The following is a 24,897-nucleotide window of genomic DNA, read 5'->3' as shown; positions in this document are numbered from 1 at the left end:
ATCACTTGAGAAGGTAGGTGATGCGGACGTCGTGGAAGACATTTTGTCCCGTAACGCTCGCCGTACTGTTGGGGGGGGAGAAGCGGTGGGCGGGAGATGTTCATGTTGCTACAGTCTGCACGCTAGATGTCGCTAAAAGTTACACACTGTAGCTTTAATAGAAGTACTATATTATCCTTTCAATCAGAGAATGACTCCCCCCCCCCCCCCTTTTTTTAATAAACTTATATCACATATACATGGCCAAACATTCAGCTGGGTGGTACCTCTAAAATACTGAAACAGGATTTGTAGAAAAATTTACTACATCTTCTCTAGTGTATTTTATTTTCTCTAGTCAAAAAAATGAGGTGACAGAAGTTAGGACATTTGGTAAATTTCCAACACGAGAAGCTTCTCAATGGCCAGTGAAATAAACACATTAGTTCTTCATCTTTTTTTAAGAGCAGTGTGTTAGGAGAACTTCTTTTCCATATGGTTAAAACACACAGTGTTCAATGGGATAAATATGTTTTATTGGAAAAAAGGTATAGGACAGGATTGCTACATCACTCAAAGACAAAAAAACTTTTTTTTTCCTCTGTATTTGATTATAAAAAGGTGAAAGAAAACATTCAGGGATGCAGAATACAGACCACAGACAGTATAAAGTCCTCCTATAAAGTCTATGGTTGATATTTTGCTTATTAGTACAAAAAAAATTATTTGTAGTGTCCTTAATTTGACCATGACAGCACATTTTAGTTTGCTTTTATTTCTCCTCTGGTTATTCCAGCATGAACAGTTTTCACATAATCAACATCATCTGCTTTTTAGTTAATCAATTACTGATTGACAAATCGAGAAATAAAAAAGCAAAGTCATAGAGCAGATCACATCCCCTTCAGTAAGCCTAACTCCATTCAATCAGCTGTAAGTATAAAAACAGGCAGGAGAAGTAAGATTTGGTTAGATCTGCTTCTACAGTGTGGCTAAAGGAACTAGATAAGGCACAAGGGACTACAGGGTAATTAGCATAAAGTTCAGTGGAAATCAGTAGTTAGGATTTTTTTTATAAAACACAGCTTGGTGGACATTTCTGTTCTTTGTTGTCTGCAGAGAAAAAGGCAAAAAAAAAGTAAAACTAAAATGAAAGATAAAAACTGAAAAATGTTGTGCATTGTCTGATGAAGGTATAATTTATTTAGTCTTCCTTCATTGCTGCTCGTTTTATGTTGTAAATGATGTTGAAAGGCTTTGTGAATTGGATTAAATCGCTTGCAATTAACCGATGAGGTTAGATGATGATTCAATTCCTGTCACCAGAAAAGCCTTTGTCATGTTTCTTCCTGCCGCCGTCCCTTCCTTCACTCTTGCCCACCGTCAGCGGTGGAGATGCGATTGTGGTGTAGAAACAGGATGGCGTCCAAACTGTCTGGCGGAATGGCCGACCTCTTCCTGTTGGTAGTTTCGGGTCCTTCCTGCACAAAGTCCTGCGCCGCGTTCCCCGCCACGGCCGGAGCAGCCATGTAAACGCGCGCCACAGCGGCCAGCAGCGGAAACTGGCCCGCCTTGGTCCTCCACCACTGCAGGGGCTCCACTCCCAGCGAAGCCCCTCTGTCAGCTCTGAAGACAGACATCTCCATGTCGACAGACTCCTCCACGGAGCTCTGCCTGCTCCTGGGAGTGGAGCAGAACAGGTCTCCCAGCAGAAACTCCATGCCAGAGAGCCCAGCATGACAAGCAGGGTCCGACGGGTCGCCATCATCGTTCTCTCCGGCGTCACTAAACTCATCCTCCACTATGAGGTCTCTGAAGTTAATCGGGGGGCACTCCTTCAGGCGTTTGCTCCGCCGGAGGATTTCGCTGTCTGACTCTGGGGACACGGGAGAGGAGCTTCTCTTCATTTGATTGGCTTTACCGCTCTTCCTGTCCTCCTTGGCAATCCTCACAGCCTCCTTCTTCAGCCAATCGAATGTGGCCACCTGCTCCTACAGGATGAGGAGATAACAGGTCAGCATCCTTCGCATGTTAATGAAAACAAATCCAAACTGAGCTTAGACGTTACTGGAAGATCTGAGGTCTAAAGCAAGAGCAAACCGTCAACCCATTGATCCAGGATCCAAAAGTTCCTCCCTCTGCAGTATTTCATGGTTTCTTTTATGTAGATAGAACATTAATAGGTTTGGTTAAATACTACAGCAGTGATTTTATGCTCTTTTTAAATCAATTTCATTGAACCAATTTTCAAATGGTAATTTTCTGAACAGATTCTCCAGCTATTAATACACCAGGATTCCAGGATGAAATAAGAAAAACAAGGTTGTCGTGTTTCATCAGGCTGCAGTTACTATACAAAAAATTTTAGAAAGGGATAAATGACCATTTATATTATATAAAATATGTTTTTTGTATTGAGTGTTTTTGCTGTATGAAGTTGGTCCCGTGACCAAGTGCTGGCCTCTCAGTTCCTTATAAGAATGAAATTAAATTTGATTTGAAAGTAACAGAAATTCTTAATCTTAATGAAAAATATCCAGCTTGAATGATAGATTAATATTTTTATTTCTATAAAAAGGAAACCTTTGCTTCAATGGATCAGTCTTTCCACTACAGTAGACAGGAGAGCTAATGTCAGCAGCGTTACCTGAATGGAAGGAAGGGAAACAAGAAAATGCCAAAGGAAGAGCAACTTTATTGGTCACCGTTCCCAAACACCTCATATTACCTTTGAATGTACAAGTAACATGAAACAATATTTTATTTGGGGTATTTTGTGTATATTTATATAATATGTAGAAGTTACAGATCCTTCCTCCCAGCAGCGGTAAGACTTCATAACCACCACTATTCCCAACAACCTCATTCATGCAGTTTGTTCAGTTTCTATCTTAGTTGGTTAAATAGCATTCGGCAGTCATTTTGCACATCTCCCATGTTGCTGCCATTTTCAAATATCCAGTACTGTAAAAACGTCCACGGCTGTATATTGAGCTTTTAAATTATAAGCATAATTTATGCAAAAGTCATTTTCTTCACTATATATATCTATATGTAATATATATGTAATATATGTAATATATAGAACATATTTCATAGCCGCTGTCATTTAATGTTTCTACACATTGGGATGAATTAGAACAAATCAAAATATGTCTAAATATGCGTTGGATTTTCCGAAGAATATCTTTTGACTTTACCTGAAGAATCACCCTCATATAAATCCTAAGAAACTCGGCTTCACTTTGAGTAAAAGGCTAAAAAATGACAAAAAATAAACAAAAAGTTAATTTACTGGAGTTTTTAGTTCAAAACATGAAACTTTGATGTGATAACTTGAAGATTGCCCTCCAGTTACTGTGATGATTACGGGTTTCAGCTAATGAAAAGCTTCAGGTAATTTAATCATAATACCAAACACTAAAAGGTTTTTTTTAGTTTTTTATAAATGCTAAGAAATAAGAGATCATTGCTGGTAGCTGGTTTTTCCAGGGAATCGAATTGAAGCAAATAAATGAAAGTGGCCAAACAGACTGTAGACTCCGGCCAGATCTGGCCGAACCAATCACAGTGCGGGAGGCAGGACTTTATGATGCGTCAATCGCAGTGCTTTTGTGCTAGCATGACAACGAGCTGGTGACCGCAATGAAGCTACGTCGTCCAAAAATAAAGAACAAAACAGTTAGTGCTCCTTATATCCTCCGATTTTTTAGGCAAAACTGACAGAAATCATTCATTGAGAAATGGAGTTTCTTTGACAGCTTGATATATTTTATTCGCGATCAATGACATTACACAAACACAGCATGTCGCTTGGAATCTTTGCCTCATATTTGCTCTAACAGCTCTTCGCCGTATATTCGACGTATCAGTCCGGCTGGCCAGGCTAGAAAAGTGAAGGAAAAACAAACATTTATTGTTTAAATGAAAGCGTACCTTGTCGTCCATGAAGCCCAGCCCATGAAACTGGGGGTCGAGGGAGCAGGCCACACACAGAAGCCTGTTCACCGTCGGGCTGTCGTAGCAACTCGCCAAGCTCCGCCTCATCATCCTCTTCACCTCCTTCAGGATGGACGAGGAGTCGCTCGGCCGGGGTACGAGGTGTCTGGAGAGCAAGCCTGTGAGGATGGGTTTAACGAGGGACAGGCGTGGGAAGGCCTCTTTGGCCAAAGTCCTACACGCCACGTCCAGAGGTTTGAGGACCAAGCAGAGCTCCTCCACCAACTTCCACTCCAGGCGCAGTATAGGAAGGCCCACTGATGGCGTGTTGGAGGTGGAGTTAGCATGGCAGCTGTCTAATGACTCTGAAGCCGTCTCTTCCCTGGCAACGTTTTCTTGATTAACATCTTTTATAATATCACAGATTAGGCTTTTGTGTTTGATAAGCGAGTTCAATAAAGGATAGAGTTCGTTCCAGCTGGGCTGGCAGTGAGCCCACAGCTTCACCCGTTCCTGCTCTGCTTTGGACAGGCTTAGCAGCAGCTTCCGGGCGTGATGGTGGTAGAAGCCTCTCTTCCCAGAGGGAGGCAGCAGCAGGGTGGACAGAAGGTCCTGGAACTGGCCCAAGGTTTTGAGGATGCCGGGGTGTAGCATCACCTCCTCGATGCAGCCCTGCACGGCGCTGAAAAAACATGGGACGGATGGAAGACCCTCGCTAAAATGCTCAGAGGAGGTCTGCGGCTCCTCGGGGGAAGCAGAGTCATCCTTCTCTAGGAAGGTGGTTGAGTTTGGATGGGGGGCACTGCCTGGAGCCTCCAGGCCTTTCTCCGTCTTTATGGGAGGCAGCTTTATCCTGTGTTTGCCCTCCATTCCCAGTAGAACCAGGTTCTGCTGGTTGACCCCCCACTCTTGCGCCATGGCCCTCACCTGCATCTCCACCATCTGGAGGCTCAGCTCGTTAGCTCCACCCTTCTCCAGTCTCTCGGTTGCCAGAGCCAGGTTGTGGGGGTTGAAGTCATCATCGATGTAATGCGCCCACATGGTGAGGTAATGCTGGTGGCTGCCCTGCCAGCTGTGGAGCCAAACATCCACGCTCAAAGTGACAAAGTTAGAAACCGCCCTCAGGTGGTTTGGGGGCCGCCCTGGCCTCCTGGGCTCAACTTCGATGGGAGCAGTGTAGTCGCTTATCTCCTCCATGTCCAAACTCGAGGTTCTTCTCTTCAGCTGCTGGATGAGGCTGATCTTGGCTTTGATGTGGTGGTCTCTCAGGAGGTGCAGCAGGTGCTGGGATGTGAGCGACTCCTTGTAGGAAGGCAAGAGCGTGTGCAGCAGCTGTTTGAAGCCCTTCCCTTCCACCAGAGTAGGGGACTGGAGATCCCTGATGATGAAGCTGGCGATGGCGTTAATCACTTTAGCAGATGTTGCTGTGGGGGGGCTGCTGTGAAGGCTGGTGGGAGGCATCACAGGAACAATACGCTGACCTGACAACATAGACACAAAGGAAACATGTTACACACAATTAGAATAAGAACATAAATCATAGGGGTCCAGAAGAAAGATATTTCACAGAGAAATGGGCTGTCAGAAGTTCGCTAGCCATGCAAGGAAAACATAAAACATAGAGAGGAAGATTTATGGGTAAAGATGAGAGCAAGAACGATTTCCTTGCAGTTATACAGAAAATGCTCATGATATCCAATGGGATTCATGGAAATATGAAGCCAACAGTTTGGCACTAAGGTGGCAGCATCATGCAGTGGGGATGTTTTCCTTTCAGAGGCGAGAAGGAAGCTTTGTGTAATGAAAGGTGGATGAAGCTAAAAACAGGCGACCCGAGAACAAGGCTGGGCAACTCCAGTTTCTGAGGGATGCTATCCGGCAACTTTTAGCTTCATCCTTGGTCCAACACACCTGAATCACCTCCTCAGTGTGCAGTTAGTTTCTCCAGTGTCCTGTTAATCATCTAATTACTTGATTCAGATCTCTTGGACCAAGGACACATATGAGCTGCAGGATACCAGCTCCTACGAACTGGAATTGCCCACCCCCTGCCCTAAAAGAGCCCCTGTGGAGTCTGCTACACAGTGAAACACATAATAAAATAATTTATTTTATTATAATAATAAAATAAATAAATTGAACTTTATTGAACTCACAATGGAGAAATTAACTCTACATTTAACCCATCCCCTTTGGGTAGCGGTTGGCTGCCACTGTGCGGCACCCTTGGAGCAATCGCTCAGAAACCTAGAGTCGTAGTCTATGGGAGTGGGACTCGAACTCAGAACCTCAGGATTCCAAGCTCCATACCCTAACCACTAGGCCACCACTCCCCTAACACTAGTATAGTGTTATATAAACATAATAAACAGTTATTGTCTGAACAAAATACGAGGAAAAAAAGACGAAATAGGAGATAACTTTTTTCAGTTCTTTCTCTCACACATTATATATAATATATAGGGCTGGGTCTTTTCACCAAAGTCCTGAATCGATTCGATTTTGATTCTTACAGTGGTAAATCAATTCATTTCGATTCGATCTGTTTTTACAAAAATGAAAGTGGTTGAATTGTGTTTCAAAATACTCATGTATATACTCATGTATTTTACTTTTTCCCTGTCATATTAAGCACAAAGGGCAAACTTGTAAATCTGACAGTTTAAACTTGAGATGTGAACAAAATGTCTCAAAAGTGCAAACTTGTTTGTGAAAAGTGAAAAAGGGAAGCCTCACTCAAGCAAGCAGACGTGACACAGAGCTGCATTATCTTCATATTTGCAGCGCTGTCTGTAAAAACTACAGGGTGTTTGCTGGTCAGCCCCCATTTGTTAATGTCTTCAGTCAACCTATTGGCTATATTTGCAGCTGTCTGGCTTGAAGTCATCTTGAGTGCATTCATTTGAATGTGAACGTCACGCGCGTCACTATAAAATGAATCGATCTCATTCCCTAGACATCGATTTTGCAAAAAATGTAAAGGAATCGATTCAAAATTGATTAAATCGATTTTTTTACCCAACCTTAATATATACTTATTAAGCTAAGACGTCTTTAAATGCCATTAAAAACATTGTAGCATAATGTCAGCAGCTCAATAAGAAAAGGCTCTTCAGGTTCCAATGAAATCATTTGGACTAAATTAGTGTAGTTTCTGCATCAGTCCTGCGTCCATCCTGTATCGGTGCCATTGTTGGTAATACTGATGAATCTGGAGGTGATAGCATGTAAGCACTCCCCTCCTAGTTGCATCCACTAATGCAAGTGACAATGTCTCTGTGTCACTCTTGATTTATTCCGTCATTGTTGATTTCAACTTGCTGTTTGAAATCCTCCTTTCCTAAATAAATATGTTCAGCCCCATAACTTGACCATTACATTTAAGGATTACACCAAAGAGGAGGGGATCATTCATGACATTGATGAAGAAAGAGAAAATATACCACCAAATGACAAAGGTGATTGGCTTTTGTCTATTTTTTCCTCCGATGTTTTTAAAAATACAATAAAGATTAACTATTGTACCTTCATGAAAAGGTTTGTCATAACTGACAGAGATGTCTAAACATTGTTTTTTCTTGTTACCTGTTGCCAAAACGCGATCCTTGGTGATGTCTCGAGGTTTGAGGTGATGCTTGAGTGTCAGGTGGATCTGCAGATCTGCTGCTCCTCCCCCACAGCTCACACGCTCCATGCACAGCTTGCACACCGCCATGTTTCGATCCAGAGGCCGACCGGTGGGGTCTGGCTCCAAGCCAAAAAACAGCCAGGCGCTGTGCTGGTGAGCGTTCGGGTTGCTCAACAGCTTCTCGCTTCCTGGCAGGAAGTCGTATTTTTCAGTCACAGTGGAGCTGGTGTACATAAACGGGCTCTGAACAACGGGAGGGAAGGCAGAGCCAGGTACTGAGCCTGCTTCATTAGCCGCTTCTGGGTTTGACACTGTGGTCACCTCACTGATGACGGGCATGGGGCTCTGGGATTGGCTGCTGTCAGACCAAAGCGACGTGCTGCTGGGCTCTGGGAGGGTGACCAGCTGGATGTCCTGCAGGAGGCGCAGGACTGTTTCCTTCTCCCCAATCTCACATTTTGCATTGTCACCTGTACACACCAAGACCATCAAGTGTCAACTTTAAAGTTGGCAACGTGAACCTCCGTGCAGGGAGATCCTAAGTTATCTACAACAGAGGATTTTTTTTTTTCCCATCAATTCTATTTAAAACATTTAATCTAATGATCACAGTTGTAAACTACCAGTGTTCATTTTATGCTCGTTCATTTCACTTTACAGCTAGCGACGATCAAAAGTCAGATAAAAAAAAAAAAACTTATGACATATCAACCTACTGAAAAGTATTGCTGTGTTATGTTAGGTATTGGTAGCAGTCTTTTAGCTAGGAATATTTCATGGGGTGTACACCTTGGTGTATCACATCTTTAGGCTTTGTGTGGCGTAGGGGGTCCGGGAGTATCCATGCATGGGAAAATTTTGAAAAGTACTCTCTGAAATGGTATTTCCTGCATTTTCAGGTGGAATGCAGCCAACTTTCTGTCTTTGTTACAACACTACTTTTGTCCTGATTATGGGAATAAATGTGAGCTTGACTAAAAGTGGAAATTAGATCATTTCTAGGTATAATACAATATTTCATAGGTTAATTCAAACAATCAAAGTGTAATGCTACATTCACAGCGCATGTGCTTTCAGCATCAAAAAAGCACTCTCTCCTTCATTTTTTGCTTGTACACATTATGGTCAGACGTCCAGTAAAGTGTGTCCAGATGTGTCTGATGATTCTGCTGGTCCTGTTCAGTGGCAAACAGATGCTTTTCTATATTTGCTGTTTTAAGTGGTTTTAATATATTTTAAGTGAGAATATCCATCTCAAAACGTCATCTGTGCAGTCAGTTCATCATTATATAAAGATCCTGTCTTCAAGTATATTTCGCTGTCGGACCAGCATGAAACCCCTGTACACCAGCGGTGCGCTGTCACTGGGAATTCAGCAGCAGTCGCCTCAGACCCGGTCGACTCGTGGTCGATTTTCCTGCTGATTGTGGCGGCTGGAAGTAGATGTTAGCTTTTTTCAGGTAGGTTTCAGAGGAGTGATCATAGCGCTCTGCATCAGCAGCTCTGCGTCAGCAGCTCTGCGTCTGTCTCCCTACCAGCTTCTCTGACAGTTTAATGTGGCAAGTCGAGTGGCGCTCAAATTTCACAAGCAGCACATGCCGGAGTTCGAAAAATTTACTTTTCTGTTGCTGAACGTGCCACATCAACCAATCAGAGAGGCTGATCTGCGAGTTGGGAGACGGACAGCACTGCTGATACAGAGTTGAGTGATATATGATCACTCAACTAAAACAGTTTATTAATGCTTAGGTTAACATAAAATGTTGATACCTTTAATTTTTAATTTATTATCCGCTTTTACTTGGTGAAACAACTTTTATAAATATATATGTTCTAAAAAAAAAAAAAAAAAAAAAAAAGGTCCATATGGGGTTTAACCATCGTCAAATCTCTCTTTGTGCATCAGGTAAACCCACCGTTTTATTCCACCATATATTTCAGTGTAACACACTTATTATTCTTGAATAACCATTAATTATAAAATACTGCGCTCAGCCATTTTGGAAGTGAAGTGTCAACGACAAACTTTATTTCTGCCATTCCGCTGGTTATGTTGATCACTGCCCCTCTGTGGTTTTTGCGAGTACTGCACCTTCATCCGTGTCAACTATAAAAGGGTTCCCCGCTTCAATGAGCTCACGCATGGTGCAAACACACTGTCGCGGCAACCCAATGCCTGAGTATATTTCAGCCTCAAAGGTGTTATACACCAAGATGTACACCCCATGAAATATTCCTAACTAAAAGATTGAGCACCAGGCTATAAGCAGCTAATATCTACTGAACTGTCCAACACCATACCAGTTGGGGAAGCTCTACATATCACGCCTTAAGTAGGGATGAAGAGAATGGAGGCTCCCGTTAGGGTGTTGGCTTGCAGCACCAAGAGCTTCTAATGAAAGATGGGGCTTCCTCAGATATTTATTCCACCTCTGCAGGACGATGCTCGGGTGCTCTGCAGGACCTCTCAAGGCTAATTAATGCAGTCAACTATTGGCTTTGCATGTAAATTAGATGCTTTGATGCCCAGAATGTGCTTGGTCTAAACACACCATTTGAGTGGCCCAGATTAACACAAGCCACTCTGTGTTTATGCTGCTATAGCCTTAGACTGCTGAAAGACATAGGGAGTGCTTTAATGATTCTTCTTCATCCTATCTCTATCCTCCAATTCTACATTATTTTTTGTTTAACCCATTCATTTATCTTCTCTTCTTTTTTCTTATGATAGTAGCATCACCTGTACTGTTCCTGTTTGGCTGTTACACCATCCTAGAGAGAAATATCTGCTGTGCTACTGCCATCAACACCTTTATTTATAGCAAATGGAGTTGGGTCGGTTTTTCAGTGCTTAGTTCTGTTCCTCTCCTAGACATAGCTATGGGCTCAGCTTTTAGTCTGGTTAACTGTATGTGGTCTCATGTGGTCTCTTTCAAACCTTTTGACAAGAAAACTGCCTCAGAGTTTGTCTGCTTAGATGTTTCTTTCCTAGACAGAGTCCCCTATGGACCTAGTTTACTGTTTCCTTTTCAAATATAGAACATGTTTATTGATCAGTGCTTCTATGTTCCTTTTGCATGTCTACTATATCCTACTATCTCCCCAATTGGCCTCGGCAGAAGGTCGCTCACACACTGGAGGTTTCTTCTTATGAGGAAGTTTTCCTCTCCACTGTCATTACATGCATGCTTGGTGTGGGGGTTGCTGTCGCGTCAATGACTCGATGCAACAAGCTGATTTTCATTAGATAGAAAACTTTTAACTAATCTGACTATATATCCTGACTGAACTGTCTATAAAGTGCCTTGAGATGGCATATGTTGTGAACTGCCACTATATAAATAAACTGAATTAACCCGATAGAGCAGAACTCACTCATCCCCAAACCCAAAAGCGAGGCGTAATCCTTCCCCATCCAGACTTTGAGCTCTTCCCCCTCACAGATGGGCCGGGCAACCTTGTAGTAGATGTGACGGTAGAACTGGAAGACCATCAAGTTGTGTTCGTCCTCGCTGCTGGTGTATGTTACATATCTGAAACACAAGAGTAAAGATCTCCAGTGAATCACATCAGCAGGAAGGCTCAGATCCTTCCGGATTAACATGGATGTGACGTTAGTAACTCACCTCATCCAGTTCGATTTGTTCTCATCTGATGCATCAACGTAGGTGAAAGCAGAATCTTCCCTGATCTAGATTTAAAAAAAATTAAGCAGAGAACTTTTAGCATGGTTTATGGAATATGTTAGAAATATATATTTTATTATGATAGAAAACCACAATTACTAAAGAATTTATATTCTGCACTTTAGAAAATACTCCAGATAAAAACCATGCTGCGGGTGTCAACTTACAGCCCAGGCATATTGGAGGTTGCTCGGCAATTGTCCCTTGCACACCTCTCCCAAAAAGGGCCCGAACAGGACCCCCTGCTGAAGCTGACACTTGGCGTACACCTTTATGGTGGCCTGTTCTTCGCCAGTGGATGAACCATCGGTACTGAGCGAGAGACAGGCGGGCAAGGACAACACGGCCCGGGAGGGGCCGCCGTGGAGCCACGGTTCGCCCGGCGGCACCACTGCGTCTGGGACGTAGTTGCAGTTGGAAGGGGTCTGGGTGAGTGGTACATCTTCATTGAGCTCTTCATGATTGAGGTCCAGGCCTGGAGAACAGACAGCAGCTAATGAAGATTTTGTTATTTCCAACAAAACTTTGTTAAACCCATCTAGACACAGTCACGTCCATCATTAATTAATTGACCTATGCTTATGAGAGACATCTACATTCTTCTTTTTGGTTTGCAGATCACTATGATGTCCTGAACTGTTCAGTTTGAAATCTGATGGTGCTTACATTTAATCAGCAGTATAAGGCTATGTTCATACTTCAGGCCTTGATGCTCAATTCAGATTTTTTTGTGAAATCCGATTTTTTTGCTTTGCCGTTCATATTTCCAAATATATGCGACTTGTATGTGATCTCCTGTGTGAACTGTAGTCATACAACGCAAGTGTCCCGCATGCACAGTAGAGGACGCAATGACGTCACAGGCCAGCGTGGTCTATGTTTACGGAAGTAAACATAGACCACGCTGGCCTGTTTCACTTCCCCCGTTTCAATCAAGTGGCAGTGATGACGACGGTGGCGGATGACGCATTAATCGCGCAACAGAACTAATCGATGATGAAATTCATTGCCAACGCTTTTAAAAGTAGATTTTTATCGATTTTATCGATTCGTTGTTGCAGCCCTAATCCTAACCATAAATTAATTCCTTTTCCCCCCATGGAATTACTTAATCTATTTATGTGTAATCTGAAAATATATTTGATAAGGGTTTTTCGAAATTTGTAGTGTAAAAATAGTGTACATTTAACTAAATAAAATGTAAAAATAACTAAATAAAATTAGCAGCATGTTTCTCAAAATAACTAAACCAAACAACTAAATCTTACATCCTGTCAATTGAGTTGGAGAATCCTCTCCTTACAAATACATAATTCTCTGCGTAAAAGTGCCGGTCATTCTTTAATAAGATCCTCATTAAACAGACATGCAATGTTTGTTTTTAAGACCTAATGTGTCTAAGGAACTCCGACCAGAATCTTCTGACCAAATCGGGAAATAAAGCGGCGTGATTGGCTGTAAGGAAAGCGAAGACGGAGGACACTCTTCTTTACTAAAGAATACCTGCTACCCACCGGGTTAGCTCTGGGGAGAATGTTACTACGGCGACTGAAACAGAGGTTGAGGAAACTCACTTTGTGGACCAGAAAAAATTTCCATGATTTCAGGTTTAGACAACTTGAAGCTTTCAGTAAACCTGCTTTTTGAAAAAGACCCCATGTCACATAAAAACAAGCATTAAACAACAACGAAAACTAAAAACAAAGGATTTCACATTGCTGAGGTCATCAGGCTGGCATAGGCAGACATAAAAGACTGCTGGTCTGTTTGGAAGACAGCATCCAGACACAGTTTAAAAAATCACAGAAATCAGATTAGAGACGCCATCTAGGTCAATACACCATTAAATCCCACCATGACTTTACTCTGGTATAGGAAAAAAAATCCATACTAGCATCTGATGTCAGAGCAACCCCTGACTCCAACCGGCCAGTTAAATCCATTCTGTTGTTTTCGATCCTTTTGAAAATCCAGCTTAGTGCAGCGCTTCTACCTTCAAGCTGGACGCCCTCCATGCCTGAAACTTCTACTTATGTCATCCTGACCTTGCTTCATTTCATCTTATCTTTAATAACCCATCAGCAGTAATGCAGATTAGTCGATTTCCAGCCTTTTTTCGACCTTGATCAGCAGGAGATAATATGTTTCCACACCAGGGTTGATGTGCTGACTTTTACAGATTCTTTAGATTTAACAGTTTGGTTATGCAAAAATTAAGTGAATATAAAGTTGGGGGAGGGGGTTAAAGACTTTCTACTTCCGAATAAGTTTAGTTTTAATCTGTCAGAACAATGTTTTTGCAGTAAAAACTAAAGCTGACAGCTCTTAAAATATGAGAAAAAGGGGTGGTTTTCCATACTTAACGTGATCTATTTTCAAATCATCTGCACGATAATTAGAGATGGCACATTAAAAATATCAGCAGTCAGTAAGGGTGTGAAAAAAGCAGAAATAAATGGCATGAATTCATTTTTTTCATACATTAAGTGAGCCGCAGAACCAAAGAGTCGATTGTGGCCCTGCAGCCCCCAGATATGGTGTATAAATGGTAGTGGTCAGAATCAGAATCAGCATATCAGGCTTTTTAAAGAAAACTGCAATCAGTGCACCACTAAAACGCTGAGCCTGTCTCAATACGACTGAAGCTAAAAGTGCAACACCTGCTGCTTTTTTCAGCATTAAACTAAAAGTGTGAAGGTAAAAATATTAATATTAAGGAACCACTCAATGACTGCTTCTGTCGCAGTGCTTACATTCTTAAGAAATATAGTTTGTAGTACAAGAACCGCCCATAACAACACAAGATACGCAACACAACAATAAACCAAACTAGTGCTTCTCTAACTTGCCAACAGAACGGGCTGCACTCTGGTAACACAATATTCCCAGATCCCAGTTCTAAGAGCAAAACAACCTGCAGGAAGTACTGCTAAAACTGAACTCAGGGTTAGCTCATGAAGTCAGGCTGATTTTGGTCTTTAGTAATCCGACATTAAAATATTCGAGGATTGTTCCAGGCTATTCATTAAAATTCCAGGTAATTCCCATGCAAGATTGGATCAAAGTTTCAGCTAATGAGTCCATTATAAAGACAGCTCTTTCTCTGGCCGAGAACCACAAACTCGGATGGTCATCACACTACAGCTGAAACAATTAACTTGATTAATCGTGATTAATCGATTATTGAAATAATCGCTGACTGGAGTGTAGAAACATGTCATTAGCTTACAGAGCAACCCGCTTAAAACAGCAATTATACCAAAATGGTAAAAAATATATAAAAACATTATGCATTTAACATAAAAAATAGTTTTCGTCTGTCAACATGCTCCTCCTCAAGTGGAAAAGGTTTAGTTTCACCTGCTTTAATTTTATAAAAATTCTGCTTTAAAGAACTGCTGTTGCTATCTGAAAATTAATCGAGTAATTGATAGAATAATCACGTCAATTTGCAAAAACGATCGTTAGTTGTCACCCTTGTTCACACTTAGCCGCAAAGCACCCCAGTAGAGATCGACCGATTCAAGTTTTATTTTGACATTAGTCTAACCGATCCCCAATACATGCTGCCGGTATTTTTGGGCCGATGTTGCTTTTTATTCCTATGTTTACGTTCTAAAAATGAAAAATGTTACACAAGTCTGAATTTTAAAAAAAAAGGAAACAAATCAAAGGTTGCATATGGAGGGACCATCAACTCTCTCTATAGGAATGCACAAATCGGAAGATATCGATAGAAGAAAAAAATGTTAATATTGGTCTATCAGCCGGTCTATGCATCAGTCCATCTCTACAGCCCAGTACAGTGCAGTTGAAGAGGCGCGTCAACCATGACAACCCAGCAACATCCAGAGACCTGAAATAGTGGATCTCATCCATCCGGAGGCCTTACCATCATAGTTTTCCTAACCATCTCTGGGACTTCCGATCTTTGGCTGCACAGTGTTAGTGGGGAAGGGTACAGGGGAAAATCATAAGTCATAAATTATATGTCTGGATGTCGGCAAGTGTTAAGCGGTGTTCAGCAAGTAATAAAGTAGAATCTCAAGCATCAGTCCTTCATACCCAAACCAGCTCCTCATAGATTTTGAAAACACCTAGCCAGTGCAGCTTGAACACATCGTCAGTGAAGGACTGACGATGTGTTCAAGCTGACTTCTCCATCCTGTCTTCCCAGGGGACTGTAAGCTCCAGTAACACAACTTGCTTTGTTGAGTCAGATGTTAAGACCAGATCTGGTCTCAGTAACGTCCTTACAATGTGCTCTGGGAACTTTAGCTGCCTTCCGATGTCCACATGCAACTGCCAATCCCGAGCCACGGCTAGCAGTCCAGACTAATATGTAATGGATTTTTCTAATTCCTATGGTTCTATAGATTGTTTATGTAGAACTGATGATTATATATTGCGTATCTAAAATGTCTATATAAGCAGTTAATCATACAAAGAGACTAACAGTAAACCAATGATTAAAGCGCACAAATATTGCTAAAATAGGTATGTTATTTTGGACCATTTCCTAATTGTAAAATGCCTATAGCTCCTTCTGTACATTTTGTTTCATAACACTAGTGTTCTACTGATACCAGTATCATGCGGGGCCCCGATCCTGCACTAAAATGGCGGTAACGGCGAGTACCAACAAATAGGGCACAGGTACCATTTTGAGAGACAAGTTTATTCAGCTATTGTCACCCACAGGGTTTATACAGGAATGAGTAACTCTTATTTAATGCTCTTTTAATGCTCTTAGAAATAATTTTAATGTCATCAATAAGTATATATATATATATATATATATATATATATATATATATATATATATATATATATATATATATATATATATATATATATATACGCTGTGAAATCCTTCCTCATCTTTACTCTTGACAGGTTGCAGCCATGTCCTGAATTCCTCATCTTCCAGCCATTTTTGTTGAAATTTTCATTTTTCCATTCTCTAGCCTTTTCTCCGCCTAAAGCTTCTTTTCCAATTGACGACTTTATGATCAACCGGAAGCAGTTCCGCGCAAATATATCGCAATATAATATATCTGCCAAAATAGTTTTTATTATTTTTTTTTTATGAAGCATTTTAAATGCCATGATAATCACATTAATGAATTTTAATGCCAATTAAGGCCTTAATTTAAAATAATAATAAACTTTAATAATTTTTAATGACCCGCGGAAACCCTGCACCCATTCCAGGTAGGCAATAAAAAGTTCTACTGGATTCTTTTTTTCCTGCTTCACAAAGGTAGGCAGCAGCTTTAAAAAAAGCCATGATGGCATTTATTTTACATCCAACTAGTATGCAGTTTTTCATAAATTCACACACACATTAATTTCAAACAGGTGGTATCAGTATGGGCCGATACTGCACAGCCAAGTATCGGTATCGGTACAGGGGCCAAAAAATGGCATCTGTGCAACTATATTTTATAAGCAGCAATGTTAAATGGGTATTTGAAGCCTTATTTTGACAGATTGCTTTCTTGATCACCACAAAAGGCAGCGGCATTAATTTGACAGGTTGGCAGCCTGACATCTGCAGGAGCTTGAGGGCCATTTAGCACCACAGGACAGGGACTCTGCATCAATGCTGCACATGAAGCTAAGGGTAACACTAGCTGATACTAGAGAAGGTTGCTGGACGTCGATAAACACACTGGGTTTAGCGTTGTATTACCTTGGGGCTCTGAGGAGGGTCCGAGTGAAGCAGAACCGATGCTCTCATTAAACTCCGCTGGATGTCGTCGCCTCAGATGACTCCTCAGGTTCGTGGTGTTTCCCTTCGCGCACACTATCTTTCGGCATAAACGGCAAACGACCTCGTCGGGATTCAAAGGTCGGCCATTTTCGCCCGCCTTGAAGCCAAAGTAAAGCCACACGAATGACTTTGCTCTCGGCTTGATGACGAGATCCATGTTTTTCTTTTTTTATTATTATTTTTGCGGCCCCCTTCTCTGCAGAGAAAAGCTAGCTGTCCTTAAAGCTTCAGCCCAGAGTTGGATAAAATAGAGCTGCTCTGTGATTTTAATCTGCCAAAACAACCGTCTTTCTGATAAGGGTGATAATCTGGGCTATGTAAATTACCTGATAATCAGTATATCGATTCTAATATGGTCCGAACATTTCCTAAACTCTTAAGTAAAGGAAAACAGGAATCGCAATTGGCAGTGCAGGTTCTATCGAGTCTATTTCTACACGTTTACGTCACCATCAGCCGACCAATGAGAGCACAATCAGTGCACACAGGTTGCCAGATAATGCTCGCTGCAGTTGTGCAATTTCACTGCAAAACAAATTAAAACATATAAATATATATAAAGATTAACTCCGAATTTTAACAGCATTTTATTATTAAAGAAATGTTATTAAAGAAAGTCCGCCATAGTTCAGATAACCCCCCCCCACTGCTTCCCATTTAATTTATTAACATGTCACCTGACATTTAGAAAAAAACAAACAAAAAAAAAAAACAGCCCACATCTTTTTTTTATTTCACTTAAAGTCAACAATAAAATATACGAATAAATAAACAAATATGCCAGGGGGTATGTCACAATAAAAAATTACAGTCAGGAAGAAAGACAAACAAACTGACAAACATGTGTTGAGGATTTTCATATATACATATGTATATATACACGTATGCATGCATACATATGTTTTACAAATAAACATATCTTCTACAACATTAAATTGTCCAGAATTTTTAGATGGGAACAGATTTAGATTGTTTTTTGGGCAGTTTTGGTGAGAGGAGGTTTGAATTCTATGAAAATGTTGCTTAAGTTCAATTATATAAACATTAAAGTCTGGCTTTTTTTTTTTTAGAAATTAAATTTATGCAAGAGAATTTTAGCCAAGATAATTAAGAGTTTGATAAGGATCACTTGTTTAGGTAAAGACATCTATCAGGCCAGCTGGGTGTAATAAGGAAGCCCCTTCATTGGCAAGACAACAAGGAGACACTAAAGGGAATAATACTTTAATTATAGGTTCAATGTCTACTGTGGCTGTCAAGGTACCTATTTCTTATACGTTTTGTTATAATAGTTTTTACTGGGTCAAAAATAAAAATGGAAACGATAAAGAATACTGTAAAGCAGTTTTGACCGCAAGATCAATTTATGTATCACTGCACATTGAGGGAAGTAAAAAAAGTAATTTCATATTGCAATGAGTTACAAATTAAGGAGTAACCATCTAATAAGAAATGGAAACATTATACATTTGATGTGCTAATTCCTATGACAAACATCTGTATGAGAAATAATAGATCATCCAGCCTTATATTGCCATTCGTAAGATCTTACCCTGTTATCAAACAAAAAGATCACTTAAACCTGCATTAAGGGGACCAGAACGAACTTGATTTATAGTCATCAACGAGTCAACTTTCTCTGCACTGATAGTTACATTAAAACACAGAATGGATCCATCTATCAATTGATGCAAAATACTTTTTTTTTTAAAACACGTGAACCGACATGTAGAGTGTCGGTTCTAATTACCAAATCAATTTTATTAGCAAACTGCCAGAATAATGGCTAAGATTATCATGCTTTTACCAAAGCAGAGTTAATTTCATGTTCTTTGCAAGGTTCTGATAGGTTCATTTAGAACATTCTAGAAACACAGAAGCAAACCTGTTGGTGTATTTTAAGGAAACATCTAAATTAAAATGGTACTTTATGTAGATCATTATTGGGTGCAGTTTCCAGTTGGCTGACTATGTCACAATCATATGCAGGGTGATTGGAAGCATAAAGCCTCTCCCTTTGTCAGAGCAGAGGCTGCCACATTAGGTGGTGCATGTGGAGCAATCTGGGGTTAAAGGTCAGACTCACAGACCCAGCTTTGGCTACCTTGCAGCCTTCCCAGAACAAAAACACCCTGCTCTTTCTAAGCACTTAGCTATCCACACCCAATGGAGTAGCTATCACAAAGAAAGCATAGGCTGCAAGACTATTTAAGGAGAAAGAACTTGATATTTTACAAATAAAACCAAAAGTTAAATGTAGTTAAAGGCAAATGCATATAAAAAAGGATGAAGCTTGCAAGCCTAAGCACACCATCCCAGCTAAACTATGAGCTCCAAAGGTGCTATTTGGTGCAGGAGACACTGGTGCACTTAAAAAAACAACAATCCAGATGGCATCATGAGGATAGAACATAATGTGTATGGATTAAATCAGGATTAAACAATGAGATGAACTGATTCCTGAAATAATCGTCTATTAATTCAGTGATTGATTAATCGTTAATTAAAACATACAGACTCTACAACATAATGTCTGATAAAATAGAAACCAACTCCGACAAGTATTTAAGGCAAAACTGTACGGAATATATAAAAATATTTGCATCAAAGATGAAAAACCTTCTTTGTCTGTAACTAAGCTTCATCAAGAAATTAAAATATCAAAATTTGAAACTTATTTAAAGGATAAATATCTTGTTTTTGAGGAGGACTCCTTAGATAGCAGTTCTGAATCTCCAGCAAATTCTGAATAATCCCTTTCCAATCTGATTATTTTAGTTTACGTGAGGTTCAATTTAAATGTTTTTATTCTAAATAAAGCTGCATTCATTTTAAACTTGAATCTTCCTCTTGGTAATTATCTCAGTTAAGTTAGAACTAGTCTGTCTGTGACAATGACAGCAGATTTAAGAAATGAAATAAGAACGTATTTGATTCTAGGAATAGCACTAAATATCACGCTTTTGGAGACTAAATTAAAAAATCTCCATAAACAAGGAAGTTATAGGAATAAAAGGGAATTGAGTCTAGTCGGGAAATCATCAGGCTACAGCAACCAAAGAAATGATGCATAGGATTGTGTTTCATTTACACAGCTGGACATAAAGTTGAAGAGTAAATTGTTGTATCTGAACTAGGGCTAAAACAATTAATCGGATTAATCAATTATTGCAATAATCATTAACTAATTTAGTAATCGCTTTATCATTAACTCCTGTATAGAAACTGTAAAATATTCCTGTAGCTTATAAAGAGACCCAATTAGTGTAGTAATTTTGCAAAGATTGAAGATAAAAAAAAAAAAAACTTTTTCTATATTTACTATGCTCTATTCTGAACTTCTTAAGTGGAAAAGTTTTAGTTCCACCTGGTTTAATTTTGCATAAAGTCTTTAAGGATCCTTTGGTTATCCGATTATAAACTGAAAAAATATTCAACAGATTAATCGATTTGCAAAATAGTCGTTAGTTGCAGCCCTAGCCTGAACTGTAGTGGATTAGGGTCAGTAGGAATACATTCAGCGCTACTGTTCTTTTCTAAACTATCCAGTTCTTTAAAACTTTTCAGCAGTAGAGAGCACGGTTGTCCCGGTTCTGGAATGTCAAACTCGACAATGCCCAGGAAAACATTAGATACTTGAAAGCCTTTTCAAAATAATGGGAGTGAAAAATGCCAAAAAAATCAAAAAGCCCAAATACACATTTGTTAATGTGTAATAATACACATTAACCTTTTTCAGTCTCAACAGGAAAATTCTTTTAACAATATCACAGATTTTATTAAATTAGTCAAATAAATGTGAAATGAATAACCCAAATGTTACACAATTTGACAGTATTTTAAGGTTATTTGTAATTTTATTCCTTTAATGTACAAATAATGTAGAAATCTAAAATTAAAACTTTAACACTTGAATTCAGTATGATTTGCCAAATTAGTAGCTTCTGTGTATCGATACTTCTGAAAACCCAGGTGGAGAGCAGTCACATTTTGACCACAAGGGTCATGTGGATTTACCAACAGAGCCCGTTGGGGAGCAGTGTGGGGGTTAAGGGTCTTGCTCAGGAACCCAGAGTGGCAGTGGGGCCACCACTTCCCAAAGCAGGCATCAGCGTGAAGAGCCTTGCTTAAGAATCCACACTGGCAGCTCATTTCCCCCAGCTGGGATACGAACCCAGGCTTCCTGTTTGCAGGACTCACTTGAGCCAGCCAGCTGATATTAATGCAGTATGCACTTTCTAAAATAAAATTAGGGCTGCAACTAACGATTACTTTGCAAATCAATTAATCTGTCAGTTATTTTTTTAATTAATCCATTAATCAGATAGCCAAAAGGTTCCTTAAAGAAGATGTTTTGCCAAAATAAAGCAGATGAAATTCAAACTTTTTCACTTGAGGATTTCTGGATAGTGTCATAAAAGGGGACAGATGGACCCAGTATTCAAGTTGGCACAGCAGCAACCTTAGTGAGCAGGCTGGACTCTGGTCCAGGACAGGGATTAAGATCAGACTGGAGTAGTACTGGAATCCAGGAGTTTGCAGTCAGGTCAGGGGTTCCGATCCACTCAGGAATGGACAGATCTGGGTTCCATTAATCCATTACAGCATGAAGGCAGGTTCAGAGTCCCATGCGTCGAGCATCCAGCTCAGACAGAAACACACACACAGGCAGAATCCAACAGGAGTCCAACTGTGGTTCAGGTGAACAGATCAGGCAGGGGCAGGCAGGGCCAGTGGGTGAGAGGGAACGGAATCAGGAAATCAGAACCTCTAAGGAAACGCTGAAATGCTCTCACCACTGGTTAAGGAATAACTCGCCTGAGGACACTGGCTTGAGAATAAACTCTTCACTGGAACATGAACCTAGGAAATAAATCTAACCAACGAAACTGACAGCCTGAAATCAAACAAGAATCTGGCCTTGATAGCTGGGCTGGACGGAATATAAAGCAGAACCTATAGGTGGATGAGATCAGAGATGATCTAGGAACTAGGCAGGTGGGTGAAATGAGCAATTAAGGCCAGCTATCAGAAAAGATCATGACAGATAGAGCATATTGACAGACAAAAAGTACTTCTTTCTTACATAACAAATGTTTACATTTTTTTAAATATAATTACTGCTCTTAGTGGGTTGCTCTGTCAGCTCCAGGCATGTTTTATTAGAGTCTCTATACTCTATTTAATGATTAATCGATTACTAAATTAGCTTATGATTATTTCAATAATCGATTAAATACAATTAATCCGATTCATAGTTTCGCCCTAAATAAACAAAAAAAACAACTCAGAAGTTTGATCTGTATTTGCATTCAGTAGGGACTCTTATCGTACCATTGTCAAAATTCTGGGAGGAAAAATCAGGATTCTGAGAAAAAAAAGTCAGAATTCTGAGAGAAAAGTCAGAAGACCGAGATTAAAGTCAGAATTCTGAGAGGAAAAATCAGGATTCTAAGAAAAAAAAAGTCAGAATTCTGAGAAAAAAAGTCAGATTTTTGAGGAAAAAAGTCAGAATTTTGAGATTAAAGTCTGAGTTCTGAGAAAAAAAGTCAGAACTCTGAGATTAAAGTCAGAATTCTGAGATTAAAGTGGGAATTCTGAGGAAAAAAGGCAGAACTTTAATCTCAGAATTCTGAGAAAAAAAGTAAAGAGTTCTGAGAAAAAGGTCAGAATTCTAAGAAAGAAAAGTCAGAATTCTGACTTTTTTCCCATATTAAACTGAAAGAGATAATACATAATAAAGATAGAAATAAAATGTAAAAATCAGTTAACTGTTTTTATTTTTTCAGTGGCCATACTCCTCTTCCGTAGATACAAAAATAAATAAATAAATATGTTTTTAAAGTTTTAAAGTTAAGTTAAAAGTTTCACAAATCGCTTACTTTACTTTAATGTTTATTTTGTTTTAACCATCAAATTGAAGTTTAATCATTCCAGGTTAGACTTTGTTTAAATAGTGATACAAACGTTGTTAATAATCGAATAAAAACTTCTTTCTTGAAACTTAATGTCAACAAACTGCAGCTGATGTAGAGAGGAGGATGTGTGAAAGAGTGAGTGCAGATTTTATAGCACTGCAACTAAATCTCGATGCACGGTGTAATTTTGTAGATTAGGTCAGAAGGAAAGCATGGGATGGAAGAGTACCTGCAGCAGCCGTCGCGAAGGAAGTGAGCTCACAGAAATCCGCCTGATGGCGCCTCTTTAGATGGCTCCTCAGGTTGGTGGTGTTTCCTCCTTTAGCCAGAACTATTTTCCGGCACAGACGGCAGATGGCCTCCCCGCTGTTCAAAGGCTGTCCATTCTCATCCGCCTTCAGACCGAAGTATGTCCACACCACGGATTTGCTCCTGGGTTTGGAGATGAGGTCCATGTTTCTATGCTTCCTCTGCGGCCATGGAGCTGCTATAGAGATGTAGCATGTAGAACAAGCACCACTGCAAGGAAACCTGTATTTCATTTCTTTGAGCAAAACAACTCACATCAGAATAAGGAATAAAAAGCATATAATGCAGAATTGTATAACTAACACCCGTTATTTTGTTGAATCTTATTTAAAAGTCAACATAAGAGTCCTACTGCTTATCTATTTGCAATATTTCTGCGCTTTACGCATTTAAATGTCGACAAAAACGTCAACATCATGCGACCCACTAGGTTGCCAGGTCGTCATGTCAACACACCTTTACGAAGTGCACGTTGAAATGTAAACAAACTGAGGCAGATTAACCCTTTGGTTTATGGTTTTCTTAAAGAAATGAAACATGCAGTGTTTTATTTTCCCTCTATGTGTGGAACAGCTGAGAAAAAACAAGAATGTACATTTGATTATTGCTTTTTGGAATATTCCACAACATTCTGTTGTTCTGAGGGGATATGTGGAGAGACTTAAACTTGGTCTGATTTTTCTTTATACTTCAAATGTTAGAAGTATAAAATAAGAAAAAAAGAAAATCTCAAACAGACCTATTAAAAAGGACCATATTTATTTTATAGGTTTATCTGACTTAATCAAAGCCAACCCCCATATTTTAAACTGGGTTTCAGTCGGAAATGTTAGACAGGTATTTGTGGATTTTCTTTCTGCTTTTGGTGATCTCCCATTGATGCATTTTTTTTTGTCACATAATTTTTTTTCTCTTATTGTTGAATTAATAATACTAACATTCACTAAATCAACTGCAGCGCTTTATGATGTGGCCGTCATATGATCTGCAAGATTAGTCGCCCTATACCAGCCGCTTTCTAGAGCCTTCACCAGTGTTACATATTTTTTCCTTCGGTGGATAATGTTGGTCCAAATGCCTTGTAAACTACTTTGTTTTTATCTTTTTTTTAAATCAAAATATAATTGATATCAAAGACTTTGTTTATTTTCTGTTTTGCAGACTTTCAAATCTTCAGTGTGTCCATCTCTAGTCAAATTGAAAGCTAATAAAAAAGGATTAACATCGTTAATTTCAAGAGAAGGTTAATTTTTTTGGCTTACAAGGCCAGGTTGGTGTGAATAATTCTTTCCTCCTTAGTCAAATAAATCATAATTCAAAAACTGCCTGTTGTATTTACTTGGGTCTTTTGTGTTATTGTTTAACCTTTTCATATTGTATTTACTTGAAATAATTTCAGTCAGTCCGTCAATTTGACCAAAATCCCTGGGAAAAAAATGACCCATCTTAATGGGGTTAAGGATGATGTCAGTTAAAGATCTAAATACTAAAGTGGTTTCATTCAAATCTCTCATCAGATCTTATTCGCTGACCTTATTTCCAAACATTTATAAACAATCTAATAAAACGGAATGATTAGCAGAAATAATGCAACATGTGATTTAACTACTTGAACATATTCGATGATCGGTCCTTTAAAGTACTTCTTCTTTAGACATCCTT

The 24,897-nt window shown here is 39.6% G+C and overlaps 1 protein-coding gene across 2 annotated transcripts; it reads right to left on the bottom strand.

Moving 5' to 3' along the window:
• Window positions 1-493: 493 nt before the first annotated feature.
• On the bottom strand, window positions 494-23,505 carry LOC119786948. Of its 2 annotated transcripts, none has more exons than XM_038290551.1 (7): window positions 23,156-23,505; window positions 11,400-11,707; window positions 11,173-11,237; window positions 10,922-11,079; window positions 7,504-8,016; window positions 3,916-5,399; window positions 494-1,970 (listed from the first exon to the last, which is right to left on the bottom strand). In XM_038290551.1, exons 1-7 carry the CDS (start codon window positions 23,466-23,468, stop codon window positions 1,347-1,349), a joined length of 3,465 nt encoding a protein of 1,154 aa, XP_038146479.1. In that variant the 5' UTR covers window positions 23,469-23,505; the 3' UTR covers window positions 494-1,346. The 2 variants fall into 2 exon arrangements, with proteins under 2 accessions (XP_038146479.1, XP_038146480.1); XM_038290552.1 differs by lacking the exon at window positions 23,156-23,505 and adding an exon at window positions 16,928-17,449.
• Between the last annotated feature and the right edge of the window lie 1,392 nt (window positions 23,506-24,897).

Source organism: Cyprinodon tularosa, unplaced genomic scaffold (assembly GCF_016077235.1).
Source record: "Cyprinodon tularosa strain WSP-4 unplaced genomic scaffold, ASM1607723v1 ctg283, whole genome shotgun sequence".
Taxonomy (NCBI): domain Eukaryota; kingdom Metazoa; phylum Chordata; class Actinopteri; order Cyprinodontiformes; family Cyprinodontidae; genus Cyprinodon; species Cyprinodon tularosa.
This window is presented reverse-complemented; position numbering and strand designations above follow the sequence as displayed.

Bases quoted from the DNA above. Each gene is read 5' to 3' on its own strand.
- LOC119786948 (XM_038290551.1), bottom strand. From the start codon at position 23,468: ATGAAATACAGGTTTCCTTGCAGTGGTGCTTGTTCTACATGCTACATC. The intron at 11,708-23,155 runs GTACTCTTCCAT...TCTGTTCTCCAG, and splicing joins CTTCGCGACGGCTGCTGCAG to GCCTGGACCTCAATCATGAA. The intron at 11,080-11,172 runs GTGAGTTACTAA...CTTGTGTTTCAG, and splicing joins AACAAATCGAACTGGATGAG to ATATGTAACATACACCAGCA.